Source organism: Impatiens glandulifera, chromosome 3 (genome assembly GCF_907164915.1).
Source record: "Impatiens glandulifera chromosome 3, dImpGla2.1, whole genome shotgun sequence".
Taxonomy (NCBI): domain Eukaryota; kingdom Viridiplantae; phylum Streptophyta; class Magnoliopsida; order Ericales; family Balsaminaceae; genus Impatiens; species Impatiens glandulifera.
The window spans coordinates 58,467,263-58,492,599 of NC_061864.1; the positions used below are offsets into that span (position 1 = coordinate 58,467,263).

Consider the following 25,337-nt stretch of genomic DNA (forward strand, 5'->3'; position numbering starts at 1 on the left):
CATGCTCCTTTTTATTTATAATTTGAATATAACACATGTTATTTGTATAAATTTAAGTTGTTTTTAAATATAAATGTGACCATCTATGCAAGTGGAAGTGATTCTACTCAAACAAAATCAAATTTAATTTTTAGATAAGTCATAATTAATTTATATATATATATATATATATAATAATAATAATAATAATAATAGAAAAAAGGTCTTATTTAACGACTACTAGTAACGGCGTCGAACGCTCTTACTAATATTTTTTATCAGTAAAATTTATAATTAACCGTTACTATTATGAGCGCATTAGTAACGACTATATATATAAGACCGTTGCAGTTAAGAATTTACAGTAACAGATATAAGGATTCACCGTTACAAATAATAGCGGCTTAAATTTTATTTTTCGATTTAAGAGTATTAGTAACGGTTATAGTATAACCGTTACTGATACTGCTTCACTTTATAGTTTTTGGAAAGAGACATTAGTAACGATTTTCTTCCAACGTCGTTACTAATATAGAATTGGTAACGGTTTTCTAAATACCCGTTACAGATAGTGAACCGTCTTTTCATCTTCTCTACTAGTATCTGTAACGGTTATTGAGAAAACCGTTACAGATAAGGCTTCAGTTACAGTTTTTGGTAGGGGATATTAGTAACGGTTTTCTTCCAACGCCGTTACTAATGCAGTATCTATAACGATTTTCTAAATAATCGTTACAGATAGTAAACCGTCTTTTCATCTTCTATACTAATATTTGTAATAGTTATTGAGAAAATGGTTACAGATAAGGCTTCAGTTACCGTTTTTGGAAAGGGATATTAGTAACGGTTTTCTTCCAACACCGTTACTAATGTTGTATCTGTAACGGTTTTCTTAATAACCGTTACAGATAGTCTGTAATAACCTGCGCCGACTTCTTTCTTTTTTCCTTCTTCCTTTCTTTTCTTCGATACATACAAGTACAACATTCTACATATTCATCGATATGGAAGACTTATCTAATGGCACAACCTACACATATCAACCAGGTGATCGTGAGCGTGCTCATTGGTACATCTTAAAAAATTATCGCGAAGCTGAAGAATATTATAAGTAAGTCCATTAATTCATTATGAGGTATGATTTAAGTAATAATTTAATTTATAATTTGCGCAACGATTTCGTTCAATCATACCCTCCTAATATTTTCAATGAAGCTCGGGATAAACAATATGTTAGATATTTCTAAGAAAGAGTAAATAATCGTCTCAACAATTTCTTTTTAGTATGTGACAATTAGTTTAACAACAATTTCTAATTAATAGGTGGAGCAATTAACCGATCAATCCGATAGAACAACGAATCTTAAGATTTTAGGACGTGGGCCTACATTGTATGCAAAGAAATATAACTCGTGCAAAATAAATGGGTACAAGTTTAACACTGAAAACATGACGAGAGTTTGACAACCCAAAATAGCGGGGTTTTGGTTGTTGGTAATAATGGGGCCGAGACTATTTACTACTATGGAGTGATCAATGAAATAATAGAAGTGATATTCTTTTGTGGAAGATGAGTGATTCTCTTCAAATGCAAATGGTTTGATGTTCAAAAAAGATCGGGGCATTAAAGTTGATAAGTATGGTTATGTTAGTATAAATATCAACATGATTCTACATATTCAATTAAATGAACCATTCATAATGGCAAGCCAAGCACAACACGTCTTTTACTCTACAGATATGGCGTCAAGGCTTGAATGGAAAATTGTGACACCAATAAATCTCCGTCACTCTAATTAAGGTTGAATTATTTCTATAAAGGATTACTTGTATATATTTTTTTATAAACATTACATTCAATATTTGCAGCTATCATGGCACCTAAAAGAATACAAGGTAATGGTTTTAGCAGCGCGCTAAACGACCTTGTACAGAGGACCGAGGAGCATTCAGAAGACCCTTTGACACTACTTAACTTTATCGGGGACCTTGATTTGGACCTTGATGATGTCATGAACATTGATAGTGTACCAAATACTAACCTTGATGATGATGATGAGACACAATCCCCGTCTAAGGAGCAAGATGGAGTACCGGTGTTTGATTAAGTATTGTGTTATGATCCTATATAATTTTATGTTTAATTTTAGGATCTATTTCGAGGAGAGGACGTGGTAAGAACAAAAATACAACAGTTGATAGATTGCAAACGGGGCAAAAGATGACTCTTCGTTTTAACCCGGTAGATGGTAAGTCCATGTGCGAGAATAGGACAGCGTGGTCGAGGCATATTAGGAGTGTGATTCGAGACTCCAATGCACTACCTCACATTACTTTGCGTTGGTCGGACCTGAGCTCTACACAACTAGATCACATATGGATGGCTATCACGGTAACTTATTATATAATTAATTTTTATGTGTTAATCACAATCTATAATTGTATTTTAATGTTGACTTTTCAGGATCCTTTCAAGGCTGTGGGGGAGGACATCAACAACTATCGCAAACAAGGTTTATTTCAAGCTAACAAATTATGGGATAGATGGAGATGTTAATGGAACACCTTGTACGTTAAAGCTCGTGAAGGTAACGAGGCAGCGATTAGGGTAAATCCCCCTCCGGAGATCGCCCTAAGTGATTGGCATTATCTTCTTGATCGTCGCTTTCTCATTCCGGAGTTCAAGTTAAGTTAATTTTTTATAAAGAGCTCTTACATTAATCATTCATTAAACACAAATCTTTTCTTATTTGCAGAAAACAAGTAATGTGAATGTGCAAAATAGGTCGCGTGTTGTGTACAAGAATCATGCGGGCAACATCTCATTTTCGCAAGTGGAGAGGCAAATAGTTCGTTTTACCATTGAATGCAAAATTTATAATGTTATTACGTTTTTATCAATTATTAAATTTGTATAGGAGAAGACTACCGGTACCTCGCCTAATTTTGTTGAATTATTTCTCCACACTCATACGAAGAAACCGACTCTACAAGATCCAAATCCGGAGGTCCCCCCTATTATTCAAGAAAAGTGGTAAGTCGTGTTTATTAGTTTCATTTATTTTATGTCTATAATCAATCAAATATAAGTTGTGTTTGTAGACTGCCTTGTGAACTACTATAGAAGAAGACCCGACTAGGAATGACCTGCAGTTGGCTGAGTATGCGTTCAGGTCTCAGGGACATGGGCGAGTCGTGGGTATGGGCTCAGGTGTCACACCTACATCTTTTAGAGCAGATGCTTATGGGGGTTCTAGCACACCGCGCAGTGACACGCAACAGATCCGTGAAGAAAACCGAGTTTTACTTGAGGAGATGCAGAAAATGCGAGAGGAGCGTGAAGCGGAGAAATTTCAGTCACGAAGAGAGCGCGAAGAAGCATTATTCGAGCATCAAATGGAGCGTGAAGAAGCACAAAGGCAGTGTCAAATAGAGCGTGAAGAAGCACAAAGGGAGAGACAACAATCAACTGAAGAGCATGATAGAATGCGGGATGAGATGATTGAGATGAGGGAGTAGATGAACTTCATATTATCCTTGATTCCCGTTAACGCTCGCCCTCCACGTCCACCTGCCCCTCCCACTAGAGATGATGCCCCTCCGACTAGTGATGATGCCCCTCCCACTTGAATTCTGGTTAGTTGAAGGTTTATGTAGTTTTTGAAATGTATGTGTTATTTAAAGTACGTTAATTAATGGTTTTTGTGGATTTAAGATATGATTGTAGTTTGTGGATGATTGTTGTTTTGAATTAATGATTGTGATTTTTTGGTTATTGATGATTGTGGTTTTTGGTTATTGATTATTGTTATATAGGTACAAATATGAAATTTAAAAAAAACGATTATTGTTTAGTAACGGTTTTATATATTAGAAAACAGTTACTATAAGTTTGTCTGTAACGGTTTAACAAATAAGAAACCGTTACTAAAACGCATTCAACATCAGTAACGGTTTTAAAAACCGTTACTAATAGTCATTGGACAACAGTAACGGTTTTAACTCGGCTAGAACCGTTACTGTTGTACAATGACTATTAGTAACGGTTTTCGAAAACCGTTACTGATGTTGAATGCGTTTCAGTAACGGTTTACCTCGGTTAGAACTGTAACTGTTGTCAAACGATTACCAGTAACGGTTTTCGACAACCGTTACTGATGCCTGAGAAGTTTCAGTAACGATCGTATTTATAACGAATGGTAACGGTTTTATTCGCCGTTACAGATAGTGATCAGTAACGACTTTTGATGCTTTCAGTAATGGTTTTCGCCCTTACTGATAGCTCTTTTTCTACTAGTGTATATATATATATATTATTTTGTTGTGATTCAGAATTTAATTAAGATAAAATAATTCATGCATCCCGTCATGATCTCATTTAAATTTCAATAAATTATTATTCAACTCTAATCTAACTAAGAAGGGTAATTAAAAACGGTTCAAACGGTGACTAAGCTGTTCCGAACCGATTGTGACAAATTTTTTCTGTTTTGATCGGTGATCGTAATCAAGAAAAATCTACATTGACCAAAGATCGAAATTGTGATGATAATTATTTGTCCCGCTCCGATCTCTGACACGAAACTGCCAAAATACATCAAATTACAGTAATGACATTATATATATTTGTATGGAAATTTTTAAAAATAAATAAAATAAAATTCTATGTAATCACTACTAATCAAATGAATATACTTCTCCCCTCTTTTAGTCTAGTGTTAAAACATGTAAATATCTCCTATCTCCCCGAAGTCTTAGGTTCGAACCAATCAAACGTGTCGCTTATTTAAATTGTTTGAGTGTGTTGCGTACTGCGTATATAGTACACGAGAATTAGTAGAATTCCGAAGTAGAAACTGAATCAACGTTTGAATTATTGAAATATTGTAAATAAAAAAATAAAAATTACATGATTTCTCTAATATCAAGTAAATATTTCAATTCAAGTACAGTAAATATTTCTAGATAAATAATAAAATAAAGTATAAATTTATTAATTTTCAAATAATTAAAGTCTCCCATGATTCTTATAATTGGAAAATCAGATTTGATTTTTAGACAAGTAAGGAAGAATAAATTTATAATTCAACCATAATCTCAAGGACCTAATCTAGTCATGTAGCACAAATATTATATACAAATAATTTTTAAAAGTATGTTATTGGCGGTTAATAAACAGAATATGATTGAGTCTTCTCCAACAACCAAAGAAATAGCCGATGAAAACTCTCTCTCTACCACTCTTCATCTATCTGCTTCGAAGTAGGATCTCATTTCTATAATCTTTGTGGTCTCCTCGTTTCAACAGCACAAGTTATATAAACAACTCTTCTTCCCTCAAATCCGAAGTTCAAACATCAGGTCATTCATTCATTCATTCAATCTGCAGAAAGAAAACGAATCTGAAAAGCCAACTCAAGTGTGATCAGTCTCTCTTGATACAAAATGATTGAAAAGATGGTTACAAATGCTACAAAATGTCCATCACCGATGAAGGCTACATCTGATGGAATCTTCCAGGGAGATAATCCTCTCGATTACGCTCTCCCTCTCGCGATTCTACAGATTGTTTTGGTCGTTGTTCTAACTCGAGTTCTTGCTTTCCTTCTCCGTCCATTGAGGCAGCCTCGTGTCATTGCCGAGATTATTGTAAGTAATTAATCATCATTATTGCCTTAGATTTTACGTGAAAACTTTTGCAATTCTGATGGCTGATCTGGTTACAGGGAGGAGTATTGCTAGGTCCATCTGCTTTAGGTCGAAATGAGGCTTATCTACACGCAATTTTTCCACCAAAAAGCCTAACAGTTCTAGATACACTAGCCAATCTCGGTCTCCTCTTCTTCCTGTTTCTCGTCGGTTTGGAATTAGATCCAAAATCTCTTCGGAAAACAGGTAAACGAGCCTTATCAATCGCCATCGCAGGAATCTCCCTTCCTTTCGGTTTAGGAGTTGGTACATCTTTCGTTCTCCGTGCAACCATTTCCAAAGGAGTAAGCCAAGGTCCATTCTTAGTTTTCATGGGTGTAGCTCTTTCCATAACAGCCTTTCCCGTCTTGGCTAGAATCTTAGCCGAACTAAAACTCTTAACAACCGAAGTGGGAAGAATAGCAATGTCTGCAGCAGCTGTAAACGATGTAGCCGCTTGGATTCTTCTTGCCCTAGCTATTGCACTATCGGGAACAAGTTCTCCCATTATCTCATTATGGGTACTCTTAGCCGGGTGCGGTTTCGTTATCCTTTGTAGTCTTATTATTCCGCCTGTTTTCAAATGGATGTCTGGTCTTTGCCCTGAAGGGGAGCCGGTTAATGAGACACACGTTTGTGCGACTCTATCTTTGGTTTTGGCTGCTGGGTTTGCAACCGATGCTATTGGTATTCATGCTTTATTTGGGGCTTTTGTTGTTGGTGTTCTTATACCTAAAGAAGGTGCGTTTTCGAGTGCGTTGGTTGAGAAGGTTGAAGATCTTGTGTCGGGTTTGTTCTTACCGTTGTACTTTGTTTCTAGTGGATTGAAAACGAATGTCGCGACTATTGAAGGTGCTCTATCGTGGGCTCTTCTTGGTTTGGTTATTGCCACGGCTTGTATTGGTAAGATGGTGGGTACTGTTGTTGTTTCGGTTTTGTCGGGAGTAGATTGGAAGGAGTCTATTACTTTGGGATTCTTGATGAATACTAAAGGATTGGTGGAGCTTATTGTACTCAATATCGGGAAAGATCGAGGGGTATGTAATGAGTTTACATTAATCGTGAACAGTAGAAACTCATACCTTAGTGATAAATCACTTAAAAACTCGAAAGAACTAGTTCATGAAACATGCTATACTATAACTTTCAAATAATTTATTGAGGTTTCTGTCTGTCTTGGGACAATTAAAACTTGTCCCAAGGGTAACTGAGCATATCCAAGCCGATTGGCGGATTTTTCCCGCTTTTATATGAAATCGGGACGGATTGAAAAAAACTGTGAAGACATTTAATGATTGGAGCGGGATGATAATTCTTTGCTTCTTTCCTATCCACACTCCAAAATCATGCCTAATATATCAATTTATAATAATAACATTTATATGAATACGAATATTTGTAATATAAGTTTCAAAATAAAAATAAAGTAAAAATCTTCATAAACCTACACTCCAATCTTAGTTTTTCTAGGATAAGTGAGTAATTAGAAGTATGATTAATAGAAATAAGGTCATATTTTTTTTTCTATATCCTTATATTTACCCATCAAAATAATTTTTAACTAAAAAAGATTGAACAAATATTTCATTTTATTTGTATTATCTTAAAAATCATTTGAATATTTGTTGCACAACTGTAAATTCCGATAACGGAAATCCTATATAATAAAAATTCCTGCCAAAAATCGGGACTGAATAGAAGAGGTTTAGATAAAATTGAAAAAACTGTATTTATATATATATATCATTTTTTATTTATTAAGAAAAAAATTATATTAAATAAAATCTCACTATAACTAACTTAGTAGCGTTTTTCAAACCCTATCCAACTACAAATTTCTAAAAGGTTTCTTAGTTAATTTAGAAACTAATCTTTTTGTAAAGTATTTTTTTTTTAAATCATTAATGTTTTCTATTTTGATATTAAATTTATTTAATTTTTGTGATTTTGGATTTGGCTTATCATTATAAACAAGTTAATAGTGTAATTGTTTTTACCTTTGTTCTAATCTCATAATTTAGATTAATTTTTAAATAATCGTTACCGTTTGTTGAAAGTAATTTATTTTCATTGACAGGTTTTGAACGATCAAACATTTGCCATATTGGTTCTAATGGCTCTATTCACAACCTTCATAACGACTCCGGTCGTTATAGCTGTCTACAAGCCAGCCAGAATGGGTAACGTGGAGTACAAGACACGAACCGTTCAAAGAAAAAGACAGAATTCTCAGTTAAGAATTCTCGCATGTTTCAACAGCACAAGAAACATGCCATCCTTAATCAATCTAATCGAGTTATCTCGCGGCACGGGAAAAGAAGGTCTCCGAGTTTACGCGATGCACCTCATGGAACTCTCCGAAAGAACGTCGGCTATTCGAATGGTCCATAAGGCTAGGAAAAACGGCCTTCCTTTTTGGACCAAAGGTCAATCGTCCGATAGCAACCAAATCGTAGTTGCCTTCGAAGCATTCGAGCAGTTGAGCAAAGTAACTATTCGACCAACAATGGCTATTTCGAGAATGTCGAATATTCATGAAGATATTTGTTCGAGCGCGGAGAGTAAACATGCCGCGATTATAATCATGCCTTTTCATAAACACCAACGTCTAGACGGGCAGTTGGAGACGACACGAGCTGAGTTTGGCCATTTGAACAAACGTGTCCTTGAGCTCGCCCCGTGCTCGGTTGGAATTTTGGTCGATAGGGGACTTGGCGGGACGACTCATGTTTCGGCTAGCAACGTTAACTCGGTCATAACCGTCTTGTTTTTTGGTGGACCCGATGATATTGAAGCCCTAGCTTACGGTTCGCGAATGGCGGAACATCCGGGGATTAAGCTAGTTGTGATTCGTTTCCGAGTAAGGGCGAAGCTAGCGGATAACAATGTGAGGATCAACATTGGCGAAACAACATCTAGCCGACAAGAACAATCGAAGAAGGACGAAGAATTCCTAGATGAATTCAAACAGAGTGTTAAAAAAGACGGGATGGTTACATATGTGGAGAAGGAAGTGGGGAGTGCGAGCGAAGCGGTTGAGGTGATTAACGAACATAACCGGTGTCAACTATTGGTTGTGGGGCGTATGCCCGAGGGTGAGTTAGCGGTTGCATTCAAGAACACAAAGAATGAGTGTCGGGAATTAGGTCCGGTTGGAGGATTATTGACATCACCCGAGTTTTCAACGACGGTATCGGTGCTTGTGATACAACAATACCGAAGCCAATTGTCGGGATATTCATTGGCTTCGTTGACGGAGGAAGATGATAATGACGAAGAATCGGGGATGGATTGATGGATGATACCAATAAAATTGGAAGAAACATAGCTATATGAAAAAGATTATCCAAAAGAATTATAAAGATAACCTCTTCGAGTTTCTTTAATAAGTCATTCGAGAATGAATGATGAATGGGATAAAATTCACACAAGTATAGCAATTGTGGGACATAGATTGTGGTATCGCGTTTTGTGATCCGATTGAAATGTATGAAATTATTCAAATTGTGATTTAGTCTGAAATTCATTTGCAAGTCATGTGTATTAATTGACATCACATTTCAATCAATAAAAAAGTGGGGACACTATTTCAGTGTGATGTTGTTAACTTCTTAAAATAAAAAAAAAAATAAAAAAAACAATTGAGTCTATTTTTTTGATAAATTCATTTTTTGTTCCGATTTAGAATTTCTTAAAAGAAGGAGAAATCAAGCCCCCATCAAATTATCATTAAAACTAAAATAATCATGTTTGGAATATAAAAAGGGCCAAGTAAGCTTTTCTCATTTATTTATTAATTATTTATCAAAGATTACAAAGATTATTTATCATTGATAATGTGAAGGTAGCATTGGACTTTTAATTGAAATGTCACGAGACTTTAAGCATCTTAAACGGTTTTCTAAATAAATAATAATAAAAAAAAATCATAAAGCAACCATTTAACATGAACCAAAAAAAATCTCACCAATAAATATAACAAAAAATTTAACGTTAACGAGTTTGGAAATTCTCAAGAAAATCAATAAGTTCACTGACCGTTTTTACCGATTTTTTTGAGGATGTCTCTTACATCGTTATAATAATAACGTTGTGGAGTAAACGCATTAGTCGACCGCGATCACTAAACGTCATACGGTTCTGTTCGAGCTGAATAGTCCAACTAAAAATAATCGGGATAAGGACCCATCGACTCAATCCAACCGAGCTCACAGTTTCTATCTAAACATCCCAACAACTAACGGTTGACTCAAATCTCACCCACTCAATGTCAATAATGTTCCAAAGTAGGCTCTAAATCGTAACTACTCATTTACAATGCAAAAGTAAGTAATGTGTCGTCTCCACCTCTTCACAACACATTCTGCAACGACTAATCATAAAATGTTCATTTTCTATGTATCTATCATTTGTCAAGATCCCTCAATGCAGGACACTCCATAAAAAAACGAGATTTTTGAAGAGAATTTAGAATTCCACAATTTCTCCCATAAGAAGTCATAAGGGTAGTTTATGCAAATAATGTGTAACAATGACCAACTTTAAATGAATATATATTTCCAACGTGAATATCACACGAAGAAGTAATCACCATCTTACGACCCACTAAGAGCAACATCCTTTAATGTAAGGTTGCATCTCTAGCATTAAGTCTTCTCCTGTGTCTGATTATACTCGCAAAACTATTCGAATATTGATCGAACATGTCCTTGACCGAAGTATTTCTATAAATCGCGACTGAAGAGGGGATTGAGAATGACAATGCAAGACTTCTGACACTACACCAAATATCATCCCATAAGCTAATCGATGAGGCGTCGCCTAACGAGAATCTACATTGTCTACGAAAAGACTTCCACATAGTAAATATATTTCTCCAAACACTAAAACCAATTGGTCGGGGGCTAGCTTTGATGAACCATCAAATCTAATCATTTCTATATTTGCATCTAATCATATAAACCAATAAATAGTTAGGCTTCAAAGAGAATCTCTTGCACCATTATGACAAGAGAGTTTTGTTAAATGAATATAAATCCCTAATTCCCAGGCCCCTTGATCCTTGAATCTCTTCACTTTAGCCCAACTCACCAAATGACCAAAGGAGGACTCTTAGGATCACCAAAGAAATTTGCACATAATATTTTCTATCTTCACAGCCACACTCTTGAGAATAAGAAACAAAGACATCATAAAAGTGGGCATAAAAGGTCAATACACTATTATTGAGGACCAAACAACCCCCTTTCGAATTCATTTTGTTTTTCCAGATAAGTAACTTCGTCTCCCTTTTAGAGATAATCGGGTCCCAAGAGGCTTTAGAGCGGGATTTAACACCGAGAGATATACCAAGATAAGTAGACGGAAATATTCCAATGCCGAAGCCCATAATACTTGCCATATATGTTTTTCTCCTATTAGAAACATAGTCCGAGAAAAAATATTAGACTTACTAATATTGACCCACAATCTAGAGCATGCTTCGAACAACCATGGAATATCACGTAGATGCTTATATTTTTGTGTGTGGCCTACATCATGCACAATGTATCTTCATCGAAGAACATATGAGAATTGGAAAAAGAAGATACCATTGCCTCTCAATCCACTCCTTTGGAGACACTAGCTTATTCTGCAAACTTCAACATTATAAAAAGCGCTTCCATGATAATGATGAACACATATGGAGACAATAGGTCACCTTGTTTAATAACCTTGAACTTTAAAAAAAATTCTATAGGACTTCCATTCATAATCATAGAGAACTTGGTCGTCGAAACACAAAATCTAATCCAACTGATTCATTTATCCCCTATTTTTATTCTACCCATAACATTAAATACAAATTCTCAATTTACGTGATCATATGCTTTTTCGATATTCAACTTAATAAAGACACACTTATCCCCTTGTAGTTTTTCGAGTCAATGCATTCATTTGCGATAAGTGTTGCATCAAAAATTTGATGACTCTTGATAAAAGCCATTTGACTAGCCGAAATCACCGCTTCAAAAAACCCACACAACTTGTTCGCCATATATTTGTATACAATCTTATAGAATGCCGACACAATACTAATTTGTATAAAGTTCTTTATATTGATGATTCCGGAAGCCTTGCGGATTAAACAAATTAACATTGAGTTCGAACTCTTGTCGAAGGAAGATAATATGAAAATGCTCAAATACTCTTATGATATCAAATTTAAGGAATGACCACGCCTTTTTGAAAAATTCTAATGTAAAATTATCGCTTCCCGAAGCCTTATCACTACCACATCCCATGATTGTCAATTTCACTTTCTCAAGTGTGAAATGATATTTCAAAACACCATTTTTCTCATCATTGATACCATCAAAAGACACACCATCTAATTTCGGTCTAACCGTGTACGTTTCTTTGAACAAATTCTTATAAAATTGCACGATTGTATCATAAATTACCGCTTTACAATCATGAAGAATACCCTTAACCGAAATCGAGTTAATCACATTGTTTCTCGCTTGTACGTTTTATACCCGTGAAAATATTTTGAATTTCTACCCCCTCTCTCAGCCTGATAGCTCTGCGTTGTCTCGCTCCAATCTCCTTTTCTTATAAAGATCTAAAAGGTTATTCTTCAAATAAATATGAGAACTGACTTATAAAGCCAAAAGATCTCGAATCTCTTTTACCACATCGATCTCATTAATTTTATTGCATAATTCGCCAATCTTTGCAAAAAAATGCATGTTGCCACACGTACCAACTTTTCAAGAGCTTCCTCAAATTTGTTAAAAGATTCGACGATGCCGAACCCGAGGGTTCCTAATTCCCCCACCACTCTTGCATTCGCGGTAAAAAGTCGACCATAACCAACTACTTATTCTCGAACATGAAGGGACAATACATTTAATATATAATTGTTAAATCAACACATTTCTCTACAAAAGCTGAAGAGTCTACATAATATTTATTGTCACAGTTACTCAAATATTTTCTTAGTTTACTAACCATCACATTTATTATTCTTGAATAATGTTAACTCTTATTGTATAAATACCGGATCTATACTATTTATAAATCTTTAATAACAAAAAATAATATTCAAAGTCGATAAGAGCGTCTTCATTTGGTTCTCTTCCTCTTTTATCTATATTTTATATTCTCACTTTGGTATCAAAGCATACTGGATTCTCATTTTCTTCGATCCATCAAATGACTAAAACAATTGAAGGACGATAATTTGGCTCTTATCAACTCTCATGGATCCCGTAATTGCTTAAATCATCAAAAACGCTTGTGAAATATCTCACTGTCTCTATACTGCATTGAAAATGACGTATGTCACTTAGTATATGGCTCGTCTCGTTCAATTCCAATTACCTTTATAAACTCTGAAAAAGGAAGACAAATCGATGACTAAATATCTCTGATTCATAAAGGACGTATGTCAATTAGTATTTAATTTAGATCATTTTACTCAAACTTTAGGAGATCTCGTCCCCAAATATGATTCACTCGTCGTCGTTATCAAAAATAAGGTCCAACTAGTGAGTACTGAAGATCTCACTGGTCTTCTCCTTAATCACGAACAGCAAACAAAAGCTCAAACTCGCCAATAATGTTTCAAAATCGTCCACTAAGAATGTGGCTTTTAGAAATTCTAGAGGACAACATCAAGACAGTCGACCCTATAGAAGAAATCAACGTCCAAAATGCTCTAAATGCAATTGCTTTGGACACGTATCTACAAATTGTCGTTCCAATCAACAATGTCAACATTCTAATGGAATTGCTCATCTTGTCATAAAATGTCGATACATGTTGGACCATAATGTTTTACCTATCACTTTCTCTACTATAAGTGTTTTTTCGTTTGTTATATTAGACTCAATATGGTACATAAACTTTGGTATCACTAATCACTTTACAACGAATTTAGAGAATCTTCAAACTCACTCTCCTTGTCAATGTATTTAGAAAATTATTGTTGATAATTGTACGTATTTATCAATTTCTAATATTGAGAACTCCACTATTTCATGTTTATCTAAACCTCTACAACTATGCAATATTTTACACATACCTAAATTTACTTAGAATTGATTAAGTGTTACTTGTTTTTCTTCGGATAATAATGTTTTATTTGAATTCCATCCATAATATTTGGCGGTAAAGAATTGAATTACGAAGACAGAAGTTCTTCGTGACACGCTTAGAAATGGCTTATACCACTTACCCCACCAAATAAGCGTTCATCAACTCTCGGTCCTCAACATCAACATCACTTCTTATGTTTGGACATCCTTCAACAACTACCATATCTTCTATCATTTCTCGATTCTAGTTACTTGTATTGAGCATTAAAACTCTTCATTTTTGTGAAGTATGCTAGCTTGGAAAAATCACACAAACAAACCTTAAATATATCAGATTGTAAACTAATGCTCCTCTATATTTAATTAATGTTGATATTTAGGGACCATCACAAACATTCTTGTTATGTGTCTATCGTTACTTTATTTACTTTGTCGACAATTTTAGCCGATATACTTTGTTGTATCATATTCAAAGAAAATCCAATGTCCTTCTCACATTTAGTAAGTTCAAAGTCTTGGTTGAGAACCAATTTAACAAGAAAATCATACAAAGTCAAGATATAATCTTCTAGATTTCCACCATAATGGTATATAACACAAACAACATGTGCACAATGTATACATGTGAGTTTTCACGGTCTACATGTGCAACTTCTTTCTCTAATGTTTGTTGGATTTGATTATTGGATCTTCTAAAAACAATTACGAAGAAAGGAAAAATTGAAAAAACTAGGAATGACAATAATATTTGTTTGAAGAGGAAAAGTCTTAAGAGTCTTAAGTGTTGTATATCAACATTTACAAACAACCCTTATAAAGTAATAAATTAGCCTAGAAACCCTAAATTATTTATACACACAGACCTAAGCCCATTAATAATTAAATAAGCCCTAATTGCATAAAGACAATAAAGGCCAACAACTTTCAATTTGCTGACAGTCAATGTTTAGACTCATAATCTCCCCCGTAAGCTTGATTTGGTTTGAGATTCTTCACACCGAGTAACTCTCAAATCTACACAAATTTGACTCTTTCTAGTACCTTGGTGATAATGTTTGCAAGCTACTCTCTAGTGTTTTCAAACTCTATAATGATTTTTCAGTTCTCGACGCATTCGCGGATAAAGTGGAATCGAGTGTCAGTGTGTTTGCTACGTCCATGAAATATCAGGTTCTTCATTAATACTATTGCGGGCTTGTTGTCAACATAAAGGGTTATCGACCCCGACTCATATCTAAGCACCTCGCTCAACAAGTATCTCAGCCAAAGTTCTTGGTACGATGACGCAGTAGATTCCATAAACTTTGTCTCACATGAAGATAAAGTAATAATTCATTGATTCTGAGATTGTCAGGTGATCAGATTCTCATTGAGGTAAAACAATATCCCTCTAGTACTTTTTGTCGTTTGTGTCACCAGCTAGGTCGCTGTCAGTAAAACCAACGAGTTCTTCAACTTCTCGTCATCTTCTTAACTAAATCCCATAGTTCGTCATTCCCTTTACGTAACGAAGAATGTTTTTTAATGCCTGTTGGAGTATAATGGTAGGCTACTCCATGTATTGACTCACTATGCCAACTGTATAAAAGATATCGGGTCGAGTATGCGTCAAGTACCTAAGACACCCGATGATACACTTATACTCCTTTAAATCCACTAAGCCTCCTTCCACATCCTTTTCGAGCTACAAATTTGCTTCTATTAGATACTTGCTCGAGTTGCAATCCTCCATTCCTTCTTCGCATAAGCTTCTTTATTCACCTCGATGCTATCTTTCTTCTAGTCCACCTCGATACCAAGATAGTAAGAAAGTAACCCAAGATCACTCATCTTGAACTCCTTCATCATCTATTTTTTGAACTCCTCAACACCTTTGATGCTTGATCCTGTCACGATCAAGTCGTTGACGTATACGCCAACAATGAGTACTTCTTCTCCACGGTTACTCGTATACATAACCTTATCTTGAGAACATTTCACGAAGTTGAGACTCATCATTCTCTTGTTGAGGCAATTGTTCCACGCCCTTGGTGTTTGACGTAGTCCGTAGAGAGTAGGGATGGAAATGGGGCGGTTCGGGGCAGGGAATGCATTTACCATCCCCTCCATGTTTTAATTTCGGGGATTTTTTTTAATACCATCCCTACCCCGTTCGAGTTTTTTCGGTTTTGAGGAATCCCGCGGGGCACCGTTAATAATTGTTTAAAAAAAATATATAATGAAATTATATAAACGAATTTTTTAATATAATATATATTGTAATATATTAAAATTTTATATTATTATAAAGAAATAACCTTACTACTCTTATAAAATATAGTGAATAAATAAATATATTGATGATTTAATATATTTAATTATGTTTATAGTGTTCGGGGCTGAATCGGGGTGAAATTGGGGTGAGTTGGGGCGGGAGACACAAATACCATCCTTGCCCCATCCTCGTTCGGTTTCGGAGAAAAACTGTCCCAAATGGGGCAATTCGGTTCGGTTTTTGAGGGGCGGTTTCAAATTGTCATCCTTAGTAGAGAGCCTTGTATAATTTGTACACCTTGTGCTCTTTATTCTTGATAATGAAGCCTTCAGGTTGAGCGACATAAAATTCTTCTTCGATGTCACCATTGAGAAATACTGATTTGACATCCAAGTGGTGAATCTCCTATCCACTGTGAGTTACGATGGCAAGAATTAGCTCGACTGTGTCAAATTTCACCATCGGTACAAAGGTCTCCTAAAAATCAACGCCTTGCTTCTACACATAACTTTTTGCTACCAATCTCGCTTTGTTCTTAAGGATGTTGCCTTTCCTGTCTCTTTTTCAACTTGAAAACCCACTTTAACCTGATGATCTTGTGACCGGGTGGTAAGTTGATGATCTCCCATGTCTTATTTTACTTGATAGACTCGAGCTCTTTATTCATGGACTCATTCTATGGCTCTTTGATTGTCGCCTTGTGATATTTTGTTGGCTCATCGGTGGTGAGAAACACCAATTCCTCAAGATCCATCTGTACAAGTGGTGCCTCCGCATAGACATTGGCGAATGAAGTTTGATGGGGCTAGCTTCATTTGTGGACTCACCCGAGCTCTCTTGATGACGATGGGAGTTCGGTGTACCTATTGCATTTTCCATCTTTGCTAGGTTGTCATCATCTCGTATGATTCTAAACTCCAAGGAATTTTGTATGAGCTCGTTATCGTCGTTGCACCACTCCCACTTCTTCTCCTCTTCGAACACGGCATCTCTGCTCACACGGATTTTCCCACAAGCTGGATCAAGAAACTTGTGCACCTTGCTTTCGTATTTGATACCAAGGTACACCATGGATTGACTTCGATCATCAAGCTTCATGAGATGTGGTCCCACAGTCTTAACATGTACGGTACACCCAAATACTCTTAAGTGCTCTAGATGAGGTCGTTTATTGGTTCATACCTGGTAAGAGGTGCAAGTTCCTAGAACCTTTATCGGCAAGCTGTTCAAGAGATAAACTGCATGTCGCACGGTCTCTCCCTATAGGTTTGTCGGTACCCGCATGCTCTTGAGTAAGCTCCTCGCAGAAGCCATCACAATACGATTTTTTCTCTCCACCATGCCATTTTGTTGTGGAGTGTATAGTTCCTTGAGGTGACGTTCGACTCCATCCTCTTTATAGAACTCCGCAAATTTATGTGATGTGAACTCTCCACCTCGATCAATACGCAAAGTCTTCATCTTGTGCTCGAATTTGTTCTCCACGAGCCTTTTTAATTTCTTGAATGCTTCAAAAGCTTCTCCTTTTTCTCTAAGCATGTACACCCACATCCAACGACTATAATCATCAACAAGTAGAAGAAAATACTTGTTACTAATGAGTGATGGAGGGGTGATCGGACCACACAGATCTGCGTGCACAAGTTGTAGAGGATGGTCAACACAAAAGTTTGCTTGGACAGGAATTTGTAGCCTTGTTTGCTTTGTGATCATGCAACTCTCACACAATTGGTTGGGGTGTGTGATCTTGGGAAACTCTATAGCCATCTCCTTCTCCCCATCATCTTGAGCGCATAAAAGTTTACATGCCCAAGTCTTGCGTGCCATAACCAAGCTGGATCTTCTAGCGATGTTAATAGAGAAACGGGTTGCCTTGTCTCGAAAGAAATATTGTATAACTGATTTGGCGATTTCTCTACCTTCATCAATATAACACCATTTTGGTCGAACATCTTTAGGAGCGAGCTGGCTAAGATGATCATATTGCATTTTTCTATCATCTAACCGAGACTTATAATATTACTTTTCAAGTTTGGAATGTAATATACCTCGGTCATTATACGTTGATCTCCGTTCTTGTATTCAAACAAGATGGATCCTCGGCCCTTGATCTCGATGAGTGAGCCGTCTCCGAACTTTATATTTTCGGTAATTTTCTCGTCAAGCTCATTGAACTTTCTCGATGGCTCATAATATGGTTACTTGCTCCATTGTTAAGGCACCACACGTCGGTGTGATTATACTCATCGTCACTTGCGAGGAGGTTTGTCGTGACTTTATCTTCATTGAGAAACACCACATCTAGTTCCTCTTTAGAGGATTCTTGCACGAGCTCTTCGAGGTTTGTCTCATCGTCTTCGGACAAAGCGTTCATCACTTCTTTAGCAAACATTAATGTTGGCTCCTCGTCACTAGAGCTAGTGAGGTTTGCCTCATCGTCAGGCCTTTTGTTAAGACACTCGGACGCGTAGTGCCTATACTTTTGACAAACGTAATACTTCATTGTGCTCTTATCTTTACGGGATTTGGCGTCTTCTTATCGATATGAGCTTTCTCCACAACCTCGACCTCGACCTTGTCCCTGTCCTTTTCTACGACCTCAGTTTTCTCCACCGTTTCCGCTATGACTCAACGATCCAGAAGAAAAATTGGCTTCTCCATTTTTCTTCATTCGTGACATCCATTCATGCGTGAGCAATAGGTGCTCCTTCTCTTGGTCTCTGTAGCCGCAAAGTCTCTCCTTGTGGACTTTGAGACAACCGACGATCTCTTCGACGATCATATTCTTGAGGTCACCAAATTGCTTGATTGCGGTAATGATCTGCATATATTTTTGTGGTACAACTTTAAGGAACTTCTTGACGATAGAGATCTCCTCCACATACTCTCCCAACGAGCGGATACCAGTCACGATGGATGTCAGTTTCATGGAGAAATCATCCACTAATTCCCCGTTCTTTATGCAAATTGCCTCAAACTGTGTCTTCAAGGTTTGCACTTTTGCCTCCTTGACTCTCTCCATTCCAACATGAATCGTCTTTAGCGTCTCCCACGCTAACTTGGCAGAATCATTCTCGGCCACCATGAGAAGGACGTCCTCGGGAAGCGTTTGTTTAATGGCAGTAAGAGTCATTATATCCTTCTGTTCGTCGACCTCGTCGAGCATCACAACTTCTTACACTCTTTGTGCTTGTAAGTTTACCCGTATTTTCAACGCACACACTGAGTAGTTACTCTTCATGAGTAACGGATATGAGAGCGTCATGTTCCCTTCACTTCCGATCTTCATAGTTGTCGCATCTTTAGTTGATTTTGTCGATGACATGTTCTTCAAATAGGCTCTGATACCAAATGTTGTATCTGATTATTGGATCTTCTAAGAACAGTTATAAAGAAAGAAAACTTTGGAAAAACTCGAAATGACAATTATATTTGTTTAAAGAGGAAAAGTCTTAAAAGTCTTAAGTGTTGTGTATCAACCTTTATAAACAACCCTTATAAAGGATTAAATTAACCTAGAAACCCTAAATTACATATAATACATGCCCAAGCCCATTAATAATTAATAAGCCATAATTGCATTAAAGACAATAAAAGCCAACTACTTTCAATTTGTTGACAATCAATGCTTAGACTCACAATGTCTATGACATGTCTATGTATTCCCTCAGTGATTTCATATCCAAATTCTCTGTTAAAGTGCAATGTGCACCTATGATACCTTGCTTTTGCAAATTCAAGTCTCTTCATTGCCATGGGAGAAACGTCTTTAATCCAATTCATCTCCATTTCTTTTCTTAAACGGTGAATCATTCTCATTATCATCAATCGGATGTGCTCCAACATGTTAATGATAGACATATATCTACTTGGTAATATCCATAAATTAAATGTTTCATAAATATTGTTGTCTACCATGTCACACTTTGGATCCTCTTTGAGGTATGCCTTTGACCATCTTCTCTTAGTAATTCGGATTGCAGAAGTACTGGCTCTTTGTTTGGTTTGTTTGAGTATTCTTAAATTAACATCAAATTGTCCTGGATCGAGCACACTTCCAAAACAATAATTTCAAGTCTTCACTCATATTTCCTCCTCTAGCCCAATTTATATACCAATGACGACAACAAAATATATGCTATGCATTTGATAATAATTCAACAATTGCTCTTATTAATCCCTAACAAAATGAAATTTAATTATCAAATTTACATATGATCATTAAATGTATACTAAAACCAAATTATAATTTAAAAACATACATTTTGCATGTCTAATTAATGTTATCTCCTTCTAAATATTAGATCCTCAATTAGAAGTTTGAAAATTTATTCCCATTCTTTTTTACTCTCTCCTTCCACCACAGCCCATGTTATCGGGTAATGTGATCATTTTGCATCTCGACTAATAGCATAAAGTAGTTCCTCATTATTCATTGATATTACATACAAGAAGTGAAAACAAAACCTGAATAATATGCAAAAACCTGAATGAAATGATTGTAATATCCATTATCAATGGATAAAAATGCAATCAAATATGATACGATATTCTCAAAGAAAACACCTCTTCTATTATTTTCTAATCTAGACATATGAAAACCTTTATTTATTTTTCAAATATATTATTTAATAAAGATGAACACAATCAAACATCATGACACATATATTTATGAATTCAGTAGTTATATATATATATATAAATATTCTCAAAATAAAAAAATAAAAATAAAAAGAAGTTGGTCTATATAATTTCAAGTCAGTCAGACAAAAGTCATTCCAGTAGGAATATGCATTGTTTAAAATAGAGACCAAAATAAAATGTCGCCTACATCTATATCTATATGTCAAAGACAAAACAAGATTATATGTGAGCTTTGGGAACGTTATAAATCAATCTAAAAAGAAACAAAGAGAAATCCATAATTTAAACCCAAAATCAAACCAAACGATATTAATTTTATAAGTTAAAAGAAACAAAAAAAATATAAATTGTCGAGATGGTCTGATGGAGAACTGGTTGGAGGTGGATTGAAGAAATAGATGAAAAAAGAAGAAAAATATGTTGAAGGAAGAGAGAACTCGTTGTAGATGTGGAGGTTATGATATGTTTGCCATGTGATAATTAAAACAATGTAATGCCACGCCAATTAAAATAAACATAATAAATGTTTGTTTTTAGGAAAAACATCACATGACAATATATTTGATAGTTCAAACTCATCTGATAAAAATACCCCAAATTCGAGTTTATAAATATAATATACATACCTTCTAAAATAAAATTTATATATGATAACATTTGTTATGAGATTTGTTTGACTTTGGACAATCTTTACTTCGCTTTTCAATCTATCATCCCAAATTAGTTTGAAACTACTAGTAATAAACGGGTTTATTTGAAATTTACATTATTTTGGTCAAACAACAATCTAGGTTTTGTTTGATAGGTTATCTCATCTACATCCACATACAAATAAAATATTTGAGAATAGATTATATATGCATATCAAACAAATTTATCACAACACGAGGATGAGGAGGAGAACTTCTGGCGGCTGGTTCCAGCGAGTGAACTCCGACGAGTCGGACGGGAGTGGCAATGGTCGCCGGTATAAGTAATCACGAAGGTGTCGGAATCCGTACAACTCCTCTCGACTTGCTTCCTTGCTAGACATCCCTTCGAGCTGCTGCACCTATAATAACTCCTATAAAAAGAAATTGAACTTACAATTATTATTATTATTATTATAGCTAGATCAATTCATAATACATATGTACATTTCATTTTCTTCATATATATATAAAAACATACCTTGGAAAGGGAGAGCCTTTAATGGGTTTCTGGCCATATTTCCTCCAAGCCCATAAGTCAGAAGAGAGACTTTCAGCTGTAACTTGAATCACCACTCTTCTTTTCTTCTCATTTTTCCTGTTTTAACAAATATGTTTCATTCTAATTTATTAGTTAAAATTATCTTAATAGATGTTTTTTTGAAATTAAAAAATGGTCACAAAGGTTAAGCACATAACACAAAAATGCAAACACATCTAATCAGACACAGAATTTACCGTCCCAAAATCTCTCAAGAAGGCTAGGGATATCCACTTTTTGTTACCGCTAGACTAGAGGAGAGAATTATCTTAATAAATGTTTGTTAAATCAATCAAACCATGTGTACATAAGATTTATTTAAAAAAAGAAAGAAAAATATATCAATAAAACAAAAGAAGACAAATAAAAATACTTAACTCATTAACTCATGTAATTTAAATTACAAAAGATGTCACAGTTCAGAATGACTTAAAAATATTTTTTTATTTGTAAATTCAACCATAATAAAAAATAATTTTATTAACTCTCATAATTCATCAAAATATTTTCTACTTCTAAACATAATATTTTATCACTTCTATACTGAGACCATTCACATTTTCTCAAAAATCATGTCAATCAACACTTTTTTAAATAATCTAGCAATTAAATCCAAGAATTATTTAAAACCACCATTTCTTAACAAGCTCCATGGTTTTCAAAAAACCTAATTCAAAGATAGAACTAACCACTTTAATTAAGAAATACCTTGTCTTTAGAGATGAACATGTAGTAGAACTACGAGGATTATCGGCGCCCATGGCAGTAACAGAATCAGATTGTTCTTGTTCTCGTTCTTGTTCTTGTTCATCCATCTTCTTCTTTTCTTCATCGACATGTGAAGATGAAATATTATTACAGAGACCAGGACAGAATGGCCTATACACTTTGCCCAACTCATCATTAAACCCAAAATTGGAACAATAATCTTCCTCAACTGGTAGATCCATGACCGAAGAAAAACACATGTTTCTTCCGCCGTCGCCGTGACTGCTAACCACCGCCTGCAGATCCCAGTCAACTTCTTCGTCCATAACTGTCAAGTAGAATGTGGAAATTAAGAGAGATGAGAGAAAGTATATATTAAGGCAGATCAAGGCATGATTTATGGATGAGAAATTAATTTAAATATAAAAAGAAAAAGATGATAGCTAAAGGAAATGACATTGTTCAATTTTATTGATTTAAAAAAATAATAAAATTTATCTCCTCACAAATTTTATTTTATTTTATTTTTGTCAAATTTTTTGACTCTCATATTTCCTCACTGTCACCCCTCTATTAAAAATAATCCATGGCAATTGATCGGGTCTGACTTTTTCTTAATAAATTCAAAAACATATTTATCAATTTTAAATTCAACCAAGGGACAGATGTATTTTTAATTTGGTTACTTATTTTTCTCAAAAAAAACATTTATTTTTCCAATATATTTTTAAAAAGATGATATTGACTGAGAGATATCAACAAAATGATGGAATATATATATTAAAAAAACAACTTAAATCAAGTTTTATTTATTTGTTTAAATTTTTTTTTAGAATGTTGGGTTCCGTTTTTCCTGTGTAGTCGACTAATCTATGCGAGATGAGCACGTAGCCTGCAAACACATTTAACAATTTACCCAGACGTAGAAATTGCCGTCTGATGGCTCGTACCCAGTACCTCATCAAAGAGGACGGAAATATCCATATTTTGTTGCCGCTAGGCTAAACAAATGATAAGTTAAATCAAGTTAAGGCATAAATAAAATTTTAATATTATTTAATACAATCTCCTTTCATCATTAGAGGAAAACGAAGAAGGTTTCTCAATGAAAATAGATGACATGCGAAAATTCCAGATTGGAATGGTTATGTTTGAATTTAGTCTTTTCTGTTTGTAATTTATGTTATTTTAGAATGTATAAATGTTACTAATCAATTTTTTTATGATCTTTTGATTGTCATCCTTAATTAAAGTTATACTTTGTTTAACTTTGATTTTTGACCCTCCTAATTTTAAAATTTTAACAAAATGATTTTAATTGATAAAATAATTTCATTAATCTATAGGTTGAAAACCAAACCCTGCCGTGAGGGTTGTTTATTGTTGGGGTTATAAACTTATAATTCTATGTACTTTTTTTTTAATATTGTTTAAAATAATATAGAAATATATTTAAAACTAAAATGAATAAAATAACTTAATTTAGACTATTATTTATTTTTCTAATAAGCTTAAACCTATCTGTCAACTTTATGGAAAAAAAAGAAAGGGACAATAGATTTAGTATGTAGCCCGCATACTTATAAACTTATAATTCTATGTATTTTTTTTAATATTGTTTAAAATAATATAGAAATATACTTAAAACTAAAATGAATAAAAATAACTTAATTTAGACTATTATTTACTTTATATTAAGCTTAATCTTTCATTTCAACTTGATGAAGAAAAAAAAAGGACAATAGATTAAGTATATCCCGCATACACACTTAATCTCACTTAACCAAACGCAGAACTTGTCGCATCACGGGCTCGAACCTAGGAACTTAGGGTTAGTATTTACCTCTTATTGTCGTTAAGCTAGAAGAGTGGATTATATGTGAACTTTAAACGTTGTGTTTTTTTTAAGTGATAGATATCAAAAACAATAAATTTTAAATTATAAATTTTTTTTTATTATAAATTATATTTCGAAGCTAAAACTAAAAAAGAAAATATAAATATAAATAATGTCCAAATCAATATAAATAATTGACAAATAAAATCATCATGATTGTTGCTCTAATTAAAACTACCATATGAAATGGTATTTTGAGAAGTAGCATTTTCCATGCATGATACAACATAAGACACAAAATGTTGATGATGGTCATATATTTATATATAAATGGTTTTCTATTATATTTTTTTTACTTGAATAAGGATTTAAATTGTTATTTTTATGTAATATAATTGTGTAATATGGATGGCATGAAAAGACATGCAATTGCACATACAAGTTGGAGTTTGAAAGGTTGTAAATAGAAATGGGTCCAGAGTCAGTTTTTGTAAATGAAAAACGTTGATTTTTGGAACAAGACAAAAATGAAGTAGATGAATTTAGTCTTGATTATATTGCTGAGAAGTTCAACTGTTAGACTAGAAGAAAAAAATCAATAGTTAATTTCATCCTTATGCAACTCTAATCAAATAGAAAATATATGATTAATAAGATATAGTGTCGAGTACACTGTACTATATAAATTGAAGTATCATACTAATATTATAGTAGGATACAGCATTATGGAGTAGGACTTAATACCTAACCCGATAACTTTCATAGAATTTGCAATGTAAATTGCACATATCATTCAGATTTTTGTTTGATATAGTTTGGAAAAATAAACATTTGGGTCTTCGCAATTCGCTCCGCAATTTTTGACCCGTTTTGTGAATGTAAACGAACCGAGTTATTAATTTATGAATTGTCTACT

The 25,337-nt window shown here is 34.5% G+C and overlaps 2 protein-coding genes across 2 annotated transcripts; one reads left to right on the forward strand and one right to left on the reverse strand.

The window, feature by feature from the left end:
* The first annotated feature begins 5,436 nt into the window (after positions 1-5,436).
* On the forward strand, positions 5,437-9,171 carry LOC124932050 (cation/H(+) antiporter 18-like). The gene is made up of 3 exons (XM_047472650.1): positions 5,437-5,628; positions 5,706-6,704; positions 7,745-9,171. Exons 1-3 carry the CDS (start codon positions 5,437-5,439, stop codon positions 8,960-8,962), a joined length of 2,409 nt encoding a protein of 802 aa, XP_047328606.1. The 3' UTR covers positions 8,963-9,171.
* Positions 9,172-21,510: 12,339 nt separating this feature from the next.
* LOC124930480 (probable WRKY transcription factor 29) lies at positions 21,511-22,910 on the reverse strand. Its single transcript, XM_047470819.1, has 3 exons — positions 22,585-22,910; positions 21,817-21,933; positions 21,511-21,697 (listed from the first exon to the last, which is right to left on the reverse strand). Exons 1-3 carry the CDS (start codon positions 22,908-22,910, stop codon positions 21,511-21,513), a joined length of 630 nt encoding a protein of 209 aa, XP_047326775.1.
* Positions 22,911-25,337: the final 2,427 nt, after the last annotated feature.

Coding starts and splice junctions, on each gene's coding strand:
- LOC124930480 (XM_047470819.1), bottom strand. CDS start 22,910: ATGGACGAAGAAGTTGACTGGGATCTGCAGGCGGTGGTTAGCAGTCAC. Junction 21,934..22,584: donor TGTTCATCTCTAAAGACAAG/GTATTTCTTAAT, acceptor TTGTTAAAACAG/GAAAAATGAGAAGAAAAGAA. Junction 21,698..21,816: donor AAAGGCTCTCCCTTTCCAAG/GTATGTTTTTAT, acceptor GAGTTATTATAG/GTGCAGCAGCTCGAAGGGAT.
- LOC124932050 (XM_047472650.1), top strand. CDS start 5,437: ATGGTTACAAATGCTACAAAATGTCCATCACCGATGAAGGCTACATCT. Junction 5,629..5,705: donor GTGTCATTGCCGAGATTATT/GTAAGTAATTAA, acceptor ATCTGGTTACAG/GGAGGAGTATTGCTAGGTCC. Junction 6,705..7,744: donor ATATCGGGAAAGATCGAGGG/GTATGTAATGAG, acceptor TTTCATTGACAG/GTTTTGAACGATCAAACATT.